Source organism: Triticum urartu, chromosome 5, assembly GCF_003073215.2.
Source record: "Triticum urartu cultivar G1812 chromosome 5, Tu2.1, whole genome shotgun sequence".
Classification (NCBI taxonomy): Eukaryota; Viridiplantae; Streptophyta; class Magnoliopsida; order Poales; family Poaceae; genus Triticum; species Triticum urartu.
The window spans coordinates 8,977,518-8,997,177 of record NC_053026.1 but is presented as its reverse complement, the minus strand read 5'-3'; the positions used below and the strand labels follow the sequence as shown (position 1 = coordinate 8,997,177).

Genomic DNA, 19,660 nt, shown 5'->3' with positions numbered 1-19,660 from the left:
CATCGTCGTCTCCGCGTGCCTCGGTTATCTTTTACCCGAGTCCCTTTACTTATGCACTTTACTTTGTGATAGCCATATTGTTTCTTGTCATATATCTTGCTATCACATAGTTGCTTATCTTTCTTAGCATAAGTTGTTGGTGCACATAGGTGAGCCTAGTTGTTTTAGGCTTTGTGCTTGGCAAATTAACCGCTAGGTTTATTCTGCATTTGTTCAAGCCTAAACCCTTAATTATTTTAAAACGCCTATTCACCCCCCCCCCCCCCCCCCCCCCCCCCTCTAGGCAACATCCACGATCTTTCAAAAAGGTTCATTAATTTAGCAACAGCAGGAATAAAAAACGAAGAAAACCGTTTGGAAATAAATGAAAAAAAAGGATAAATAATAAATAAAACAGAAATAGATGTACAAGAAAGAGTATATAACTGAGCACATAAGTGAGGAAGGTGGGGTGGTTAGTGCAACCTACGATCGACCAGGAAGTCTCGTGTATTTGAAGTATTTGTCCAGCACAACCATGATTCGTAAAAAAGCCGACACCGGAAATTGTTCAATAAAGTCCATACTCAGTGTATGCCAAGTTTCAGATGGTATGGGAAGTGGCTGGAGCAGTCCTGGCTGTTTGCCATGTTCACCTTCTGCCTGTTGACACACCTAGTGTTGCACAACTTGTTTTAACCCAGGTCAGGAGAACATATCCATCACCTTGTGGTATGTGGCCAAGACGCCTGAGTGGCCGCAGTTTTTCTACGTTTGTACGGTTTGCAGTGACACGTCGAATTCCATCTTCAGATACTGATCTATGGAAAAGGGATACACAAACATGTTTGCAAAATGGATATTATTGTCTCACACCTTTTTCTTTACATCTGACGACGAATGATTGAACTTCTAAAAATTTAAATGTAAAGATATCTTACTTTACATCATGTCATTCAGATAATGTACTTTATGATGTTCTTTGGCCTTCAAAATGTATTGCGACAAAGTTGTCAGAAGTTCTATGCTTCATAACCAACACATAATCTACTTTGCTTGTTCCATTTGCATCAAGATTGTTCTCGTATGTACCTCTTATCGCGTAACAGGAAAAAAAGGCACCAGTTGGAATGTGTCGGCACAGACTAGTTATCAAAACTATAAATTCGCAAAAAAATAATTAACCATCACAAGGTTTGACCACACGACCTCCGGCATAGATAATGAGGACTAGTGATTACAGAGCTGCGCAAGCCTATAGGAACCAAAACAAATGCAGATCCAGACATTTCCTTTTTATTTTATTTTCTTTTCTTTTTTGTGAAACTTTTGTTCAAAATTCCAGAAATTTTTCTCAAACCTGAAGTTTGTTGACAAATTTTAAAAAAGTTCATGTTTTCATTCTTTCGCAAATTTCAAAAAATGCTCATGTTTTTAGAACTTGTTCATATTTTACAAAACAATTCAACAACATCATTTTTTTTCTTTTTCCGGAAAATGTTCAGGATTTGAAAAAATGCTAATTTTTATGAAAGAAATCCGATTTTTTTGTAAAATTAATGTTTAATGAAACGTGAACTCTTTTCACTCAAAACATTTTCGAAAAATGTGAACATTTTTAAAAATTACAAACAATATTTTTGAATATATGTACATTTTTAAAACATGAACATGTTTTGAAACTCTCAATAAAATTTGAAAACGCGAACAATTTTTGAGAACAGGAACATTTTTGGAAACACTAGAACAAATTTGAATACGTTTGAAAATGTGCGAACAATATTAGAAAATGTGTGATTGCTTGATAACTGGACGCAACGTGCGTCATATAGGTTTTGCCCTTAAGAGTGGCCATAGTGGGAGTAATTTAGCTTTTTTTAAGAAACAATTGTAGTTTTGTTCATATTCATTACAATTACAGATGCACAGATTTGCTTCTAAGCTCCAAAAAAACATAGTAATTCCCATAACTAGAAATTAGATAAAATCTCTTGAAAACACTTTCTTTGCGGTATCAATCTGTGCTAGAAGAAATACTCCAAAAACTTTGGTAGAGGCTGCAATTGGACAAGAGTATGGATGTTGTCACTCTTTCACCCGCATGAACAATACCAATTAATAATTGTTTTTGAAAGTGCCTTTAGTCGCCCATCCAAAAAGATGTAACGCCGTGATCGATGAATGTACTTGGCTGGTGATGATCCCCAAGAAGTGTAGACCTTTGAATCATGGTAACTTCATCATGGTGTCTATGAAAGATTTCACCTCCACAAAAAATTAAACCAACAAAAAAGCTTGACACACCAACATACTCTCACCAAATCGGAATAATCGGATCTGCGAGGACAGAAAGCTCACTGTATGCCAAACTTCAGATGGCATATGTCGTCTCACACACACTGCCCCTTGAGTTTCATCCAACAATGTATATGCATGAATGGCCTGCCCATGACCCATGTAGTATATCATGGCAGCGCATGCAGAATATACAACATGTGGAGCAACACTGAGTGAATGAATGAATTAACCAATATGTAGAGCAAGAAGCAATACTTAAGATCTTGATGGTTGACGAGCCCAATGGACACATTGTCTCCACTCGGTGAATCGCACAATAAAACTTCATGACATAGTTACAGATGATGTACCATTAATGTGATATGGCCTTCACATTGCGTTCATGGATGACATGCATGTTGTAGGGCCTGAAGATCTTTCGCTCATGAAACGAAAGCATGCACGCACTGCCAGAAGATCGAGCCCCTTCACTTTCTGCCTACAAAGTCCGCAACTATGGCCAGCCACGCATCGCACAACAACTCATTGTCAATCACCGAGTACCCTTCCATCGAACTACTTTAGGAAAGAACAAAAATTCAATTAAAAAAACTAATGGCATTTGGCCGAACACCTGTCGGGTATGGTGTCCAATATGGACGTCATCGATAGGGGACTAAGGTTACTTGGCTGCAGAGGGATCCTGGGTGGACAACGGTGTTGTCCAAGGCAAGTAGGTGTGTTGGTGGGGGTTGGATACGTCTGAGGATACCTAGGTGGCGGTCAGAGAGGTACAACGGCGGCATCAGACAAGGAGGGTGCGGATGCAGAACAAGGAAGGAGTAGGGGCGAAGTGACAGAAAAGTGTGCCGGAGGGAGATTTGAGTGGACCGGGGATTTCGAAGTCCTACATGACGGCGGTCCAGACTCCCACAAAACCTCGCGTGAGGTTCCGTCATGTGATTTGGTTATATATGGCAACAACAATCAGCTATAGACTCGCTGATGATTTTATATTTTCGGTCATCCGGCATGGCCAATGAAGAACTGTTGCATACATACAAGAAGTTTACAGTTTTTGTTTTTGAGATTCTACAGTAATTTTTTTTTACACAGCCTAAGGGAAAATGTTTACTGATATTGCAAACGTATAGAAAAATATGGCGTAGAGAAAAAAATATACTACGAGGGGATGGCCTAGGTCTAAGATTTTAGTAGGATCGGACGACGGTTTTTTTCTCAAACCGTGAGAGTCGGTGCCCGGCGGTCTGGATCTAGTGACGCTGCTCACGTGCGTGTGCATGCATGAGGATCGCCGCCGAACAATCAGGGCGCCCAGGAAATTTCCTTCCTTGCGCGCCAGTCTATGTGAAAATACTTGGTACATGCGATAAATCCACGAGGATGGATGGATGGATGGCAATCAAATGGGGCAGCATCTTTGACCTGACCCACGTTGCACAACGGCATGCCGGTCAACAAGGTCGACCACCACCGCTGCCCCGGGCATGCTAGAATGCCGCCTACCACTAGTCCACTACCAGCTGGACGAGACTTGCCTGCTCCCTTCCTGTGTGCCCATCCATGCTTTCGCATATGTGGCTTGATTTGATTGAATAAAATAAGGCCCGGCCCCACCTCCTTAAAATTAAGGAGGAGATGATTAGATTAGAAAGGAAAGGGAAAAAAAGATAGCCGTAGGATGAAGTGAGAGTACGGATGGGAGCATGGAGAAGAAGTAGGCAAGCCGGATCTCTACCAGCTCACGCAAAGGCTCCTATCTAACCTAATCGCACGAACAATTCCTGGCTTTGATGCACTAGAAGTCACGCCGCACCTGGCTCGACCAATCCACGGTTTGGATTTCCGGTGAAGTTCCATACCACCCCCAACGGGATCGGTTTTCACTATCAATTTGATAATAACAGACCAAACACAAACATCATCAGTAACTAGGTGGATTATAACAGGACCGGGTTTCACTATCAAATGTCCGGACGGCATTGGCAGCTCCATTTGAATGTTTCTGAACCCATCCATACGTTGGTGTGACATCCATCTACTTGTCTGGCTGGATTGCTCGGCTGGTTCCTCGGATTACCATATATTAGCTGGAATTAAGTAATAAGTAATAATTAGTGAAGAGCAAAAGACAGTATTGATAATCATGGGGATGTAGCTCAAATGGTAGAGCGCCCGCTTTGCATGCGGGAGGCACGGGGTTCGATCCCCCGCATCTCCATTTTAATTTTTTTTCCTTTATCTGTTTTTGTTTATCTCTTGGGCCTTGATAAGTGGATCTGTCAGCCTATTTCTCACTGGATCGGTGCTAGTGTGAGCCCTGGTCGATGATTTTATTTGTAGTTGCAAGTAACACATATTGACTGTTTGCAAGAATGCCATGAAATTTTTTATAACATCCAAAACATTTGTTAAGTGCGAGAAAATTTATTTTGAATTGTATGAAACATTTTTATAAAATTACATGGACATTGTTTACATTTCATAAACATTGTTCAAATGTCACGGACATATTTTTGGAACACTAAACATTTTTTTTGAATGTTGTGAAACATCTTTAAACGAAACTAAATGAATAGTTTCTACATTGTGTAAACATTTTGAAAATATGTAGCTCAAATGGCCCGCTTTGCATGCGGGAGGCACGGGGTTCAATCCCCCGCATCTCCACTTCACGTCATTTTTCTTATCTGTTGGGCCTTAATGTTTTTTTTGGACTGACTGTTGGGCCTCAATTAACGGACCTGTATCATGTTCTTTTTTTGCCTATCATTTTTATCCTTTCGGATCCCTCTCTGCGCGACCTGGTATGTGCGCTCGTCCTAGTGTGTCGACCCATTAGACAGTTTTTTATAAAGGTTAGATCAGTTTTAGAATGTTCAATGTGGATTATTTTCCTGACATTTTTTATCAGATTTTCTTCAATATGTTCTCTTTGTTGGTTTTTATCTGTTTTCTTTTAAGTTTTATTTATTTGTTTTACATTCATATATTTTACTTCAAATACTTTGCGAATTTTTTAAAATACACATTGGACATTTTCTGTATATACAGGCTGAATATTTTTCAGATACACGTTGATTTTTTTTAAATATATGTTGAACATTTTCTGAATTGCACATTATATATTAGTCAAATGAATAGTGATTATTTTTTGAATATGCGGTGAACATTTTTTTAACACACACTAAACATTGTTTTAAAACGTGCAAAGGATTGGTAAGTGTTAGAACATTTTTGATATTACGAATATTTCGCACAAATGTTCTTTTCTATTGTATTATTTATAAACAGTCACGTCCATATTTTAAAAACCCTGAAAATATGCGAATACATTTTTTCCCTACATAAACATTTTTTAATGCGTGATGAATGATTTAAAAAAGTAAAGTAAATTAAATTTGGAAATATATGCTTTTAGAATATTTTCAAAATATTAACGGAAGTATAACAACACAAAATTACAAAAAAACAAATGAAACACACATGTGTATCGAACCCACATGATTATATTGGACCACCACTAGAGTATTGCTTGAGGCGAGGCTACCGTTTGTCTCGTTCTAAGCGAGATACAGAGCCCCCGTTCGTGCGTAGAGGCAGGCAGAAGCCCATCTGGGGCCTCCGGTGTTCTTTTGCCTTAATCCTATTTTCACTTCTTTTTTCTTTGTGAGCGAAATGTTCATCAGGAAAAAGTTATATACGCCAGGCGTCCAACTTTCTATGCATGGGCCAGGCTAAGCACATGCCTAAACTTATGGCCAGGCTAGTATACGCATTTTTAGGCTGCCAACCAAACACCGTCCAGGCAGATTCCAGGCACACGACAGGTTAGGCCATGCGCTATCAGGATGGAACCCAAACACGCCGAGAATACGTCATGGATGACGATTTGGAAGAAAGGATGAGAGGCTGGGTGTGGCGTGGGAGGTTCTTGGTGCATTGGGCCCGTAGGTAAACCATGCATTCCTGCCTTCCCGGGTTGGGCCGAATGCTTATCATCAAATTTTACTTCGACTACAATTTAGGGGGGGGGGGGGGAGGGGGTCTTGCTCCCTTTCGGCCGTCATGAGGTTTCGACAATGAATGTAAGACACACTATCATCACCAACTGAGATTTATAAGATTGTATATAGAGATGACAATGCCCACGGTAGAGGAAATGACAAGAAACACACACAGTGCTACTACATAATCAACTCAATACGTATCACTCCCTCTGTTCTCAAATATTTGTCTTTCTACAGATTTAAATAAGTGACTACATACAAAGCAAAATGAATGAATTTACACTCTAAAATATATCTACATACATCTGTATGTTGTAGTCCATTTAAAATGTCTAGAAAGACAAATATTTCGGAACGGAGGGAGTACGAAATTGTTAACTAACTCTATACTAGGATGTCAAGGAAAGCTTAGGGAATATTAGATGATTTGTCAAACCGTGACAGTGACCGGGCTCGGTACTCAGCCGTCTCGATCATGTCACGGTACATTCATACACACACGCACCGGCCTGGAAATTCCTGGCCGTGCCGGCGAGCGTATCGATGTGGCCTTGGCCGGTCCGGCGGCTTTATAATAACTAGGCAATAAAAGTATAATAGTACTTTCTATGCGACAAAACAAATCAAGAGGGTGTGCGACGGGCCAGCATCTTTGACTTGACCCATCACGCGCACCGGCCGGTCAGCAACGTCGACCAGAATGGAATGCCGCCGGCCAGTCTCGGCGTGTGCGCCGGGCAAGCTACGGCTACACTGCGGCTCCGTGCTACTACTAAGTACTCCCTCGGTTCTTAAATACTCCCTTCATTTCACAATGTAGTGCTTCCTCTATCCACGTGCTTCAACTTTGACCGTAAATTTAACTATCAAGACCGATTGCAGCGGGAGCAAAAATTATATCAGTGAATTCGTATTCGAAAGAAGTTTTTAATTATATATTTTTTTTCCCACCGTAGTTGGTCTCGTTGATTAAATTTATGGTCAAAGTTGAACCTTGGGAAGCGTGGGCGCACTATATTTTGGAATGGAGTGAGTATTTGTCTTTCTAGACATTTCAAATGGTCACCACATACGAATGTATATAGACATATTTTAGAGTGCGGGTTCACTCATTTTGCTCCGTATGTAGTCACCATTTAGAGCCTCTAAAAAGACAAATATTTAGCAATGAAGGGAGTACATGGCTAGCGCTTCTTCAACACTCACTTTGTAAGAGATGACTTGACTAGAAGACCATTGAATCCCATATTCATAATTTCATATATGCGCTCCGAGGAAGAAACCGTCGTGTGGGATCGAAAACTTGCATCTACTATCGCACCATAAAAATTGACTCGTAGTTTTTCTTAGCACCGACGCATAACAAGGAACTTATTTATTGCCCTAAGCGTCTTGCTTAAGCGCCTTGCATTGTACAAGACCGAGTGTCTTATTTGCTGAGAAAATGTCAACAGACTTAATAAGTACTTCCTCCGTAAAGAAATAGTGATATAAACGTTTTTATATTTTTTTATAAAGAAAGTATATGGTCATTTTGCTGCGCCGGGAACAAAGCGGTAAGATACAAAGCGCTGGAAAGCAACAAACTTAGCCTCACACACTAGGAACAAAGAAGACACACAATGAAGCATCAAGGCATAGACGTCGAGCTCCTCGTCCGTGAACAAAGCATCGGGAACAAGGACACGGCGGCTCAAGATGAGCAAGAAAGACCGGCACCATCGGAGAATGCCATCATCAAGATACTACGGACCCCGACATGTCACATCCAACCAAATTCATCTTTGAAGAAGGCCACAACTTCCTCACATGAATCGAAAGGCGCCGCATCGTCGCAAGATGAATAAGTTTCCCCAACCTATGTCGAGTTCGGGCTGCTCCTCAAGGCGTGGGCATCCAAGATGCAATGTATATCATTAACGATGCTTCCTCCATGGCTTCTCCTTTCGGCCTGTTTCTGCAACCCCACTTGACGATTTTCTAGGCGCTTGATGTGGGAGATGTGTTGATTCGGCCTGTCTCAGAGTCGTGGCCACGGAGGTTTCTAGGTTGGTCGTGACGCACTCTTCTTTTTAGAAAAGGAGGATGATCCCCGACCTCTGCATCTGGACGATGCATACGGCCATTTTATTAATTATTCTCACAAGACATTACAAAGTCATACAACAGTAAGACTAAAGCCGCTGTCCAAGCAACAAACTGTCGCTACACCTATCCAGTTGATGAAGGGGCGCAGATAGCCTGGGCCTAATACCAAACAGACATCACAGCCAAGCCTAACATCTAAGACCTGAGACCCCAATCTAGCCACTTGTCGGGTCTGGGGCACACACTGGTCCGGCGTGCTCTCAGAGGCCGCCGCCGCCAACTGCCACCGCTCCATCTTCAGAACTGTACTGATGCATCAACCTTGCTCGGTCCAGCTATCGTCCACGCCACCACGGCGCCCAACGGCACCTCCTCCCTGCGCGCAAACAGCTGAACACGCCGCGGTCGCCACTGATACACCTCGGCGCCATGCTGCCAAGTACCACCAGCCGACACAGCTTGAAGCCCGTGGAGGATCTGTCGTGCGTAGCACCTGCCGACCAGGCATGACCAAGCGTAGCACCTGTCGGTCAGGCATGACTTGACATCTCCACCGAAGCTCCGTGCAAGACGAAGCCACTCCACCTCCTGCCTCTGACTTCCAGCGCTGCTTCACAAAACGATGCTCCCAAGAGAAACGACACCGCAGTGCCGCCATCGTCCGGTCTGGAACACCAGATCCTAGGGTTTCCCCCGGAGCAATACGAGTGGGTCGACGGTAGTCACATGAAGATGCCTTCATCAAGGTAACGACGTGGAACGCCGCCATCGCCCGCCGTCGGCTCGATTTTTAGCGGCAACAATGTCTTCCCGATTCGCAACTGGTGCCAAATGACGGATCTCGAGATCCGGACACCCAGCCTCAGGCCGACCACCTCCGACGAAAGAGATGACCACCACCGCCGGCTGCACCGGTCAGAACAGATCTGATCGGAGGTGCCGCCGACGAGACCACCAGGCCCTCCATGCCGCCGTCGCCGATCTGAAGGCAGCATGCACACCATCGCAGCCAAGCCGGCCGCCGCTGCCCGAAGGGCCATCCGCGGTGCCCGCAGCCCGGGCCTCCGCCGCGCCAAGCCGTCGCTGTCCGAGGACGGGCCGGCCTTCCGCCGCCTGCAGCCATCCGCTGCGCCGCAGATCCCAGATCGGTCACGCCACCACAAGCCTTAGGGTCCGTCCTACCCCGCAGACACGCGAGAGAGGAGATCCCCCGCCACCGCCGTCGGCCCCCAGGCTTAGCCCCGCGACGGCGGAGGGAAAGAAGGAGGGAGTTTGCGGCGGCGGCGGCGGCTAGATTTCTGGCCGCCCGAGTCCCGAGTCGTGACGCACTGTATATGTCATGTATCTCATCTCTTTGCGTTTCCGACCGGTGTTCGAGCTAGGAGAGTTTTGTGCTCTGTTGCACTCCTTTATGATCTTTTCATACCGGGTGGTGCCCCTGCCTTCTCTCATGTATGTTACTGTTGTTTCTCTCCTTTTATGGATGAAATAATACACAAACTTTTTGTATTCGTGAAAAGAAAATGAAAAAAGAGAAGAAAAACTAGCGAACTTGTTCATCGCAAACGTACTCTCCCTTCATCCTTGGTAATTACATCATGTGTAGCTGCTAAGTTACAAGGGGAGCAACGCGTATTATGTTTGTTTACACTTAAAGCTAAGGCAAGATTGAAAGAGTTTTTTACTCGCTACTTTGCAGTTCACGCGCCTAGCCTGTCCCAAGCAAGGATGGACATACAAGAGCAGCGGCAGCAGGGCGGCGGCCGGGAGGATGAGCTATGTCCTATATGAGATGGTGGCCGTCGAGGCCGGGGTGCATGGACGCCGGCGGGCCCATGAGCGGGAACGAGCACCACGGCGCGTACATCTGCCCAGCCATGGCGGCGTCCTCGACACCGCCGGGGCGCACGGGCACGGGCTGCGTCGGCGCGCGCTGCAGCTGCTGGCCGTGCTGGTGCTGCCTGGCTATGGCCGCGGCGGGCGCGCCGGTGAGCCTCTGCACGAGGTCACGGAACTCCCGGGGCTCCACGCGGTACACCTTGGGCGGCGTCGGCGCCGGCGTCAAGCCGCCGCCCGCGCGCCACGGCTTGGCCGGCGGCTTCTGGACGGACCTCAGCGCCGCCTCGTGGCCGGGCACGGACGGCCTCCTCATCTCGTGCCCGTGGTGCAGCAGATGGTCCATTGGCGTCCCTGCTCGGGCGATCAAGTCGAACCTCGGCGCTTGCTTGAACGATCGGTCAAGTCTCTTGCAGGAAGAAGAAGCAGAGCAGAGGAGAGGAGAACAGAGCGGGGCAGACTATGGAGCATGGAGATGAGGGGGGAGGCGTGGGAGGTATATATAGCGGTCGTCCGCGCGTGGGTGCGGGAGTGCGCGACGGGGTGGGGGTGAGACCGTGAGAGGCTTCTAGAAGAGAAGATGGCCGAAGCAAGCGGGAGGCGGGGTGCCCGCGTGGCCGGGGTGGCGGCTCCGGCGACGCAGCACGTAGATGGGGACGGGCGGTCAATCGCGTCGCCCGCCTGCCATTCACGAGCAGCGGCCAGCCAGCCATGCATGTAATGCAAATATCTATCTATCGGTGGAGTTTATTTGAATTTATTTGTTTGAGACTTGGGGTCTGCGTCAGCTGCTTGTTGGATGCATCGGCGGGGTGGCAACACCTGCACCTTCCTAGCTTGGATCGACGTCGCCGACCTACGATCCAGGGTTGCTGCCATCGACGGCTGGCTGGCTGGCCGCCCTTGGCTTATCCGGCCCGTCCTACGTGCGTCATCGTCGTCTAGATCGATCCATTTCTTAACCTTCTTGTTCCTGTTTTGTTCTACCTAGTTATCCGCAACGAGAACCGCTACGAATGGGACAGTAAACTACCAACGTATACAATAAGTATGTATGGCTTTCACAAAAGAGAAATAAAAAATAAGTATGTACGGTACCAAGTTAGAGCATCTACGATCGGACCCATTGTATCATCTCTATATACATGGCGGTCAGGTCAATGATCGACCATGAAATCGTCATCCAACTGGCCTCTTTAAACCGGCCCTATACATCTGGCTGTCCGGCACCCCCTCCCCACCAAAAAAAATTTCAGCCCATACCTGGGTCGGTATGTGGAGGCCCGGACACGCTAGAACGCACCCATCACGTCGGACCTGGCATAACGCACCATCAAAATCAATCTAAATCGTTCCTGGCCTAGCTTGGTATGCGCTCTTCCTATCCTCTTTTCCGCCTCGTTCGCACGGTTGTCCCCTAGTTTTGCAGCCACCTTAGCATCGCCGCCGCCCCGACCCCACAATATCACCACCAGCAGCACAAAACCCTTCCCCTCCATCCTCGCCGCTGTGGTTCATATTGCTCCTTCAGTCATACAGCTTGCCCTCTCTATGTTCTAGAAAATGTCTGAGCTGTTGTTTGGTTCTTTTGTGGACAAAATATGGATTCGTCTGATGAGGAGTTCCAGAGCAAGTAGCCGGATAAATTCATTTAAAAAGAGTTCCTTGATTTGTCGGATTCAGAAGACGACGAATATGTTGAGTTCATGATGATGATGAGCATCCAAAAGAAAATGGAGAAGGAAACAGTGGAGCATGTTATAAACTTCAAGGAATCGATAAAGGGGAGGGGAATTATACACCGGGATAGGATCTCTTCATGGTGGATTTTTTTTGACGTCGCTTCTGGGTGAGCAAACCTTGTTGTTCCGCATGGTGAATGGCGTGGAGGCACATGATCCCTACTTCAGTCTCAAAAAGGATTGTTGCAGACAACTGTCATTCTCCTTTTGCATAAATGCATGAATGCTATGAGGATGCTTGCATTAGGTACTGTCGCGGATGCCGTTGGTGAGATAGTCCGCGTGAGGGAGAGCACATGTCTTTGGGTCACGGTCCAAATTTTCAGCGCCATGGTAAATGTGTTTGGAGTGAAGTGTTGGAAATATGCCCTAGAGGCAATAATAAAAGCATTATTATTATATTTCCTTATTCATGATAATTGTCTTTATTCATGCTATAATTGTGTTATCCGGAAATCGTAATACATGTGTGAATAACAGACACCAACATGTCCCTAGTAAGCCTCTAGTTGACTAGCTCGTTGATCAACAGATAGTCATGATTTCCTGACTATGGACATTGGATGTCATTGATAACGAGATCACATCATTAGGAGAATGATGTGATGGACAAGACCCAATCCTAAACATAGCACAAGATCGTATAGTTCGTTTGCTAGAGTTTTTCCAAAGTCAAGTATCTTTTCCTTAGACCATGAGATCGTGTAACTCCCGGATACCATAGGAGTGCTTTGGGTATACCAAACGTCACAACGTAACTGGGTGACTATAAAGGTAGACTACGGGTATCTCCGAAAGTGTCTGTTGGGTTGACATGGATCAAGACTGGGAGTTGTCACTCCGTATGACGGAGAGGTATCACTGGGCCCACTCGGTAATGCATCATCATAATGAGCTCAAAGTGACCAAGTGTCTGGTCACGGGATCATGCATTACGGTACGAGTAAAGTGACTTGCCGGTAACGAGATTGAACGAGGTATTGGGATACCGATGATCGAATGTCGGGCAAGTAACATATCGATTGACAAAGGGAATTGCATACGGGGTTGATTGAATCCTCGACATCGTGGTTCATCCGATGAGATCATCATGGAGCATGTGGGAGCCAACATGGGTATCCATATCCCGCTGTTGGTTATTGACCGGAGAGTCGTCTCGGTCATGTCTGCTTGTCTCCCGAACCCGTAGGGTCTACACACTTAAGGTTCGGTGACGCTAGGGTTGTGAAGATATGTATATGCAGTAACCCGAATGTTGTTCGGAGTCCCGGATGAGATCCCGGACGTCACGAGGAGTTCCGGAATGGTCCGGAGGTAAAGAATTATATATAGGAAGTGCTGTTTCGGCCATCGGGACAAGTTTCGGGGTTATCGGTATTGTACCGGGACCACCGGAGGGATCCCGGGGGCCCACCGGGTGGGGCCACCTGTCCCGGGGGGCCACATGGGCTGTAGGGGGTGCGCCTTGGCCTAGATGGGCCAAGGGCACCAGCCCCAAAAGCCCATGCGCCTAGGGTTCCACTTAAGGGAAGAGTCCCAATGGTGGAAGGCACCTCTAGGTGCCTTAGGGGGGAGGGAAACCTCCCCTTGGCCGCCGCACCTAGGAGATTGGATCTCCTAGGCTGGCGCACTACCCCCCTTGGCCCTCCTATATATAGTGGGGGAGAGGAGGGACTTCATAGACCAGCCCCTGGCGCCTCCCTCTCTCCCCGTTACGTCTCTCTCTCGTAGTATAGGTGAAGCCCTGCTACTGTGACGCCCTGCATCCACCACCACGCCGTCGTGCTGCTGGATCTTCATCAACCTCTCCTTCCCCCTTGCTGGATCAAGAAGGAGGAGACGTCTCCCGTCCCGTACGTGTGTTGAACGCGGAGGTGCCGTCCGTTCGGCGCTTGGTCATCGGTGATTTGGATCACGTCGTGTTCGACTACATCATCACCGTTCTTTGAACGCTTCCGCACGCGATCTACAAAGGTATGTAGATGCATCCGATGACTCGTTGCTAGATGAACTCCTAGATGGATCTTGGTGAAACGAGTAGGAAAATTTTTGTTTTCTGCAACGTTCCCCAACAGTGGCATCATGAGCTAGGTCTATGCGTAGTTCTTCTTGCGCGAGTAGAACACAATTTGTTGTGGGCGTAGATGTTGTCAACTTTCTTGCCGCTACTAGTCTTATCTTGCTTCAACGGTATTGTGGGATGAAGCGGCCCGGACCAACCTTACACGTATGCTTACGTGAGACCGGTTCCACCGACTAACATGCACTAGTTGCATAAGGTGGCTGGCGGGTGTCTGTCTCTCCTACTTAAATTGGAGCGGATTCGATGAACAGGGTCCTTATGAAGGGTAAATAAAAGTTGACAAATCACGTTGTGGCTTTAACGTAGGTAAGAAGTCGTTCTTGCTAGAACCCTAATTCAGCCACGTAAAAACTTGCAACAACAATTAGAGGACGTCTAACTTGTTTTTGCAGCAAGTGCTTTGTGATATGATATGGCCAAAGTTGTGATGAATGATGAATGATCTATATATGATGTATGAGTTGTTCATGCTATTGTAATAGGAATCACGACTTGCATGTCGATGAGTATGACAACCGGCAGGAGCCATAGGAGTTGTCTTTATTTTTGTATGACCTGCGTGTCATTGAGAAACGCCATGTAAATTACTTTACTTTATTGCTAAACGCGTTAGCCATAGTAGTACAAGTAATAGTTGGCGAGCAACTTCATGGAGACACGATGATGGAGATCATGATGATGGAGATCATGGTGTCAAGTCGGTGACAAGATGATCATGGAGCCCCAAGATGGAGATCAAAGGAGCTATGTGATATTGGCCATATCATGTCACGTTTATTATTTGATTGCATGTGATGTTTATCATGTTTTGCATCTTGTTTACTTAGAACGACGGTAGTAAATAAGATGATCCCTCATAATAATTTTAAGAAGTGTTCCCCCTAACTGTGCACCGTTGCGACAGTTCGCTGTTTCAAAACACCACGTGATGATCGGGTGTTTTATTCAGACGTTCACATACAACGGGTGTAAGACAGATTTACACATGCAAACACTTAGGTTGACTTGACGAGCCTAGCATGTACAGACATGGCCTCGGAACACAGAAGACCGAAAGGTCGAGCATGAGTCGTATAGAAGATACGATCAACATGAAGATGTTCACCGATGTTGACTAGTCCGTCTCACGTGATGATCGGACACGGCCTAGTTAACTCGGATCATGTAATACTTAGATGACTAGAGGGATGTCTAATCTAAGTGGTAGTTCATTAATATTTTGATTAGATGAACTTTATTATCATGAACTTAGTCTAAAATCTTTACAATATGTCTTGTAGATCATATGGCCAACGTAGTCCTCAACTTCAATGCATTCCTAGAGAAAACCAAGCTGAAAGACGATGGCAACAACTATACGGACTGGGTCCGGAACCTGAGGATCATCCTCATAGCTGCCAAGAAAGATTATGTCCTACAAGCACCGCTAGGTGATCCACCCGTCCCACAGAACCAAGACGTTATGAACGCTTGGCAGACACGTGCCGATGACTACTCCCTCGTTCAGTGCGGCATGCTTTACAGCCTAGAGCCGGGGCTCCAAAAGCGTTTTGAGAGACATGGAGCATATGAGATGTTCGAAGAGCTGAAAATGGTTTTCCAAGCTCATGCCCGGGTCGAGAGATATGAAGTCTTCGACAAATTCTTCAGCTGTAAGATGGAGGAAAATAGTTCTGTCAGTGAGCACATACTCACTATGTCTGGGTTACATAACCGCTTGACTCAGCTGGGAGTTAATCTCCCGGATGATGCGGTCATTGACAGAATCCTCCAGTTGCTTCCACCAAGCTACAAGAGCTTTGTGATGAACTTCAATATGCAGGGGATGGAAAAGACCATTCCTGAAGTATTTGCTATGCTGAAATCAGCAGAGGTAGAAGTCAAGAAGGAACATCAAGTGTTGATGGTGAATAAAACCACTAAGTTCAAGAAGGGAAAGGGTAAAAAGAACTTCAAGAAGGACGACAAAGGAGTTGCCGCGCCCGGCAAGCAAGCTGCCAGGAAGAAGCCAAAGAATGGACCCAAGCCCGAGACTGAGTGTTTTTATTGCAAGGGAAGCGGTCACTGGAAGCGGAACTGCCCTAAATACTTAGCAGACAAGAAGGCCGACAAAACAAAAGGTATATGTGATATACATGTAATTGATGTGTACCTTACTAGTGTCCGTAGTAGCTCCTGGGTATTTGATACCGGTGCAGTTGCTCACATTTGTAACTCAAAGCAGGGGCTGCGGAATAAGCGGAAACTGGCAAAGGACGAGGTGACGATGCGCGTCGGGAATGGTTCCAAGGTCAATGTGATCGCCGTCGGCACGCTACCTCTATATTTGCCTTCGGGATTAGTTTTAAACCTTAATAATTGTTATTTAGTGCCAGCTTTGAGCATGAACATTGTATCAGGATCTCGTTTAATTCGAGATGGCTACTCATTTAAATCCGAGAATAATGGTTGTTCTATTTATATGAGAGATATGTTTTATGGTCATGCTCCTATGGTGAATGGTTTATTCTTAATGAATCTCGAGCGTAATGCTACACATATTCATAGTGTGAGTACCAAAAGATGTAAGGTTGATAATGATAGTCCCACATACTTGTGACACTGCCGCCTTGGTCACATAGGTGTCAAACGCATTAAGAAGCTCCATGCTGATGGACTTTTAGAGTCTCTTGATTATGAATCATTTGACACGTGCGAACCATGCCTCATGGGTAAAATGACCAAGACTCCGTTCTCAAGAACAATGGAGCGAGCAACCAACTTATTGAAAATCATACATACTGATGTGTGCGGTCCAATGAGCGTTGAGGCTCGCGGTGGCTATCGTTATGTTCTCACCCTCACTGATGACTTGAGTAGATATGGGTATATCTACTTAATGAAACACAAGTCTGAAACCTTTGAAAAGTTCAAGGAATTTCAGAGTGAGGTTGAGAATCAACGTGACAGGAAGATCAAGTTTCTACGATCAGATAGTGGAGGAGAATACTTGAGTCACGAATTTGGCACACACTTAAGAAAATGTGGAATAGTTTCACAACTCACGCCGCCTGGAACACCTCAGCGTAATGGTGTGTCCGAACGTCGTAATCGCACTCTATTAGATATGGTGCGATCTATGATGTCTCTTACCGATTTACCGCTATCCTTTTGGGGCTATGCTTTAGAGACTGCCGCATTCACTTTAAATAGGGCTCCGTCGAAATCCGTTGAGACGACACCGTATGAATTATGGTTTGGGAAGAAACCTAAGTTGCCGTTTCTAAAAGTTTGGGGATGCGATGCTTATGTCAAGAAACTTCAACCTGAAAAGCTCGAACCCAAGTCGGAAAAATGCGTCTTCATAGGATACCCAAAAGAAACTATTGGGTACACCTTCTACCTCAGATCCGAAGGCAAGATCTTTGTTGCCAAGAATGGGTCCTTTCTAGAGAAAGAGTTTCTCTCGAAAGAAGTAAGTGGGAGGAAAGTAGAGCTTGATGAAGTATTACCTCTTGAACTGGAAAATGGCGCAACTCAAGAAAATGTTCCTGAGGTGCCTGCACCGGCTAGAGAGGAAGTTAATGATAATGATCAAGATACTTCTGATCAAGCTTCTACTGAAATTCGAAGGTCCACAAGGACACGTTCCGCACCAGAGTGGTACGGCAACCCTGTCTTGGAAATCATGTTGTTAGACAACGGTGAACCTTCGAACTATGAAGAAGCGATGGCGGGCCCGGATTCCGACAAATGGCTAGAAGCCATGAAATCCGAGATAGGATCCATGTATGAAAACGAAGTATGGACTTTGACTGACTTGCCCGTTGAACGGCGAGCCATAGAAAATAAATGGATCTTTAAGAAGAAGACAGACGCGGATGGTAATGTGACCATCTATAAAGCTAGGCTTGTCGCTAAGGGTTATCGACAAGTTCAAGGGGTTGACTACGATGAGACTTTCTCACCGGTAGCAAAGCTGAAGTCCGTCCGAATCATGTTAGCAATTGCCGCATTTTATGATTATGAAATTTGGCAAATGGACGTCAAAACGGCATTCCTTAATGGTTTCCTTAAGGAAGAATTGTATATGATGCAGCCGGAAGGTTTTGTCGATCCTAAGAATGCTGACAAGGTGTGCAAGCTCCAACGCTCGATTTATGGGCTGGTGCAAGCATCTCGGAGTTGGAACACTCGCTTTGATGAGATGATCAAAGCGTTTGGGTTTACGCAGACTTATGGAGAAGCCTGCGTTTACAAGAAAGTGAGTGGGAGCTCTGTAGCATTTCTCATATTATATGTAGATGACATACTATTGATGGGAAATGATATAGAACTCTTGGACAGCATCAAGGCCTACTTGAATAAGAGTTTTTCAATGAAGGACCTTGGAGAAGCTGCTTATATATTAGGCATCAAAATCTATAGAGATAGATCGAGACGCCTCATAGGTCTTTCACAAAGCACATACCTTGATAAGATATTGAAGAAGTTCAATATGGATCAATCTAAGAAGGGGTTCTTGCCTGTGTTACAAGGTATGAAATTGAGCTCAGCTCAATGTCCGACCACGGCAGAAGATATAGAAGAGATGAGCGTCATCCCCTATGCATCAGCCATAGGTTCTATTATGTATGCCATGCTGTGTACCAGACCTGATGTAAACCTTGCCGTAAGTTTGGTAGGAAGGTACCAAAGTAATCCCGGCAAGGAACACTGGACAGCGGTCAAGAATATCCTGAAGTACCTGAAAAGGACTAAGGAAATGTTTCTCGTTTATGGAGGTGACAAAGAGCTCGTCGTAAAGGGTTACGTCGACGCTAGCTTCGACACAGATCTGGATGACTCTAAGTCACAAACCGGATATGTGTATATTTTGAATGGTGGGGCAGTAAGCTGGTGCAGTTGCAAGCAAAGCATCGTGGCGGGATCTACATGTGAAGCGGAGTACATGGCAGCCTCGGAGGCAGCACATGAAGCAATATGGGTGAAGGAGTTCATCACCGACCTAGGAGTCATACCCAATGCGTCGGGGCCAATCAAACTTTTCTGTGACAACACTGGAGCTATTGCACTTGCCAAGGAGCCCAGGTTTCACAAGAAGACAAGGCACATCAAGCGTCGCTTCAACTCCATTCGTGAAAATGTTCAAGATGGAGACATAGATATTTGTAAAGTACACACGGACCTGAATGTAGCAGATCCGTTAACTAAACCTCTCCCTAGAGCAAAACATGATCAACACCAGAATTCCATGGGTGTTCGATTCATCACAATGTAACTAGATTATTGACTCTAGTGCAAGTGGGAGACTGTTGGAAATATGTGAAGGAAATATGCCCTAGAGGCAATAATAAAGTTATTATTTATTTCCTTATAATCATGATAAATGTTTATTATTCATGCTAGAATTGTATTAACCGGAAACATAATACATGTGTGAATACATAGACAAACAAAGTGTCACTAGTATGCCTCTACTTGACTAGCTCGTTAATCAAAGATGGTTATGTTTCCTAACCATGAACAATGAGTTGTTATTTGATTAACAAGGTCACATCATTAGTTGAATGATCTGATTGACATGACCCATTCCATTAGCTTAGCACCCGATCGTTTAGTATGTTGCTATTGATTTCTTCATG

At 45.4% G+C, this 19,660-nt stretch overlaps 1 protein-coding gene and 1 non-coding gene across 2 annotated transcripts; one reads left to right on the top strand and one right to left on the bottom strand.

Annotated features, from left to right (window-relative positions):
- Positions 1-4,425: 4,425 nt before the first annotated feature.
- Positions 4,426-4,498, top strand: TRNAA-UGC. Its single transcript has one exon. It is a non-coding gene; the product is annotated as a tRNA-Ala (tRNA).
- A 5,432-nt stretch (positions 4,499-9,930) lies between these two features.
- LOC125555419 lies at positions 9,931-10,694 on the bottom strand. Its single transcript, XM_048718385.1, has one exon. It carries the CDS (start codon positions 10,555-10,557, stop codon positions 10,159-10,161), a length of 399 nt encoding a protein of 132 aa, XP_048574342.1. The 5' UTR covers positions 10,558-10,694; the 3' UTR covers positions 9,931-10,158.
- Between the last annotated feature and the right edge of the window lie 8,966 nt (positions 10,695-19,660).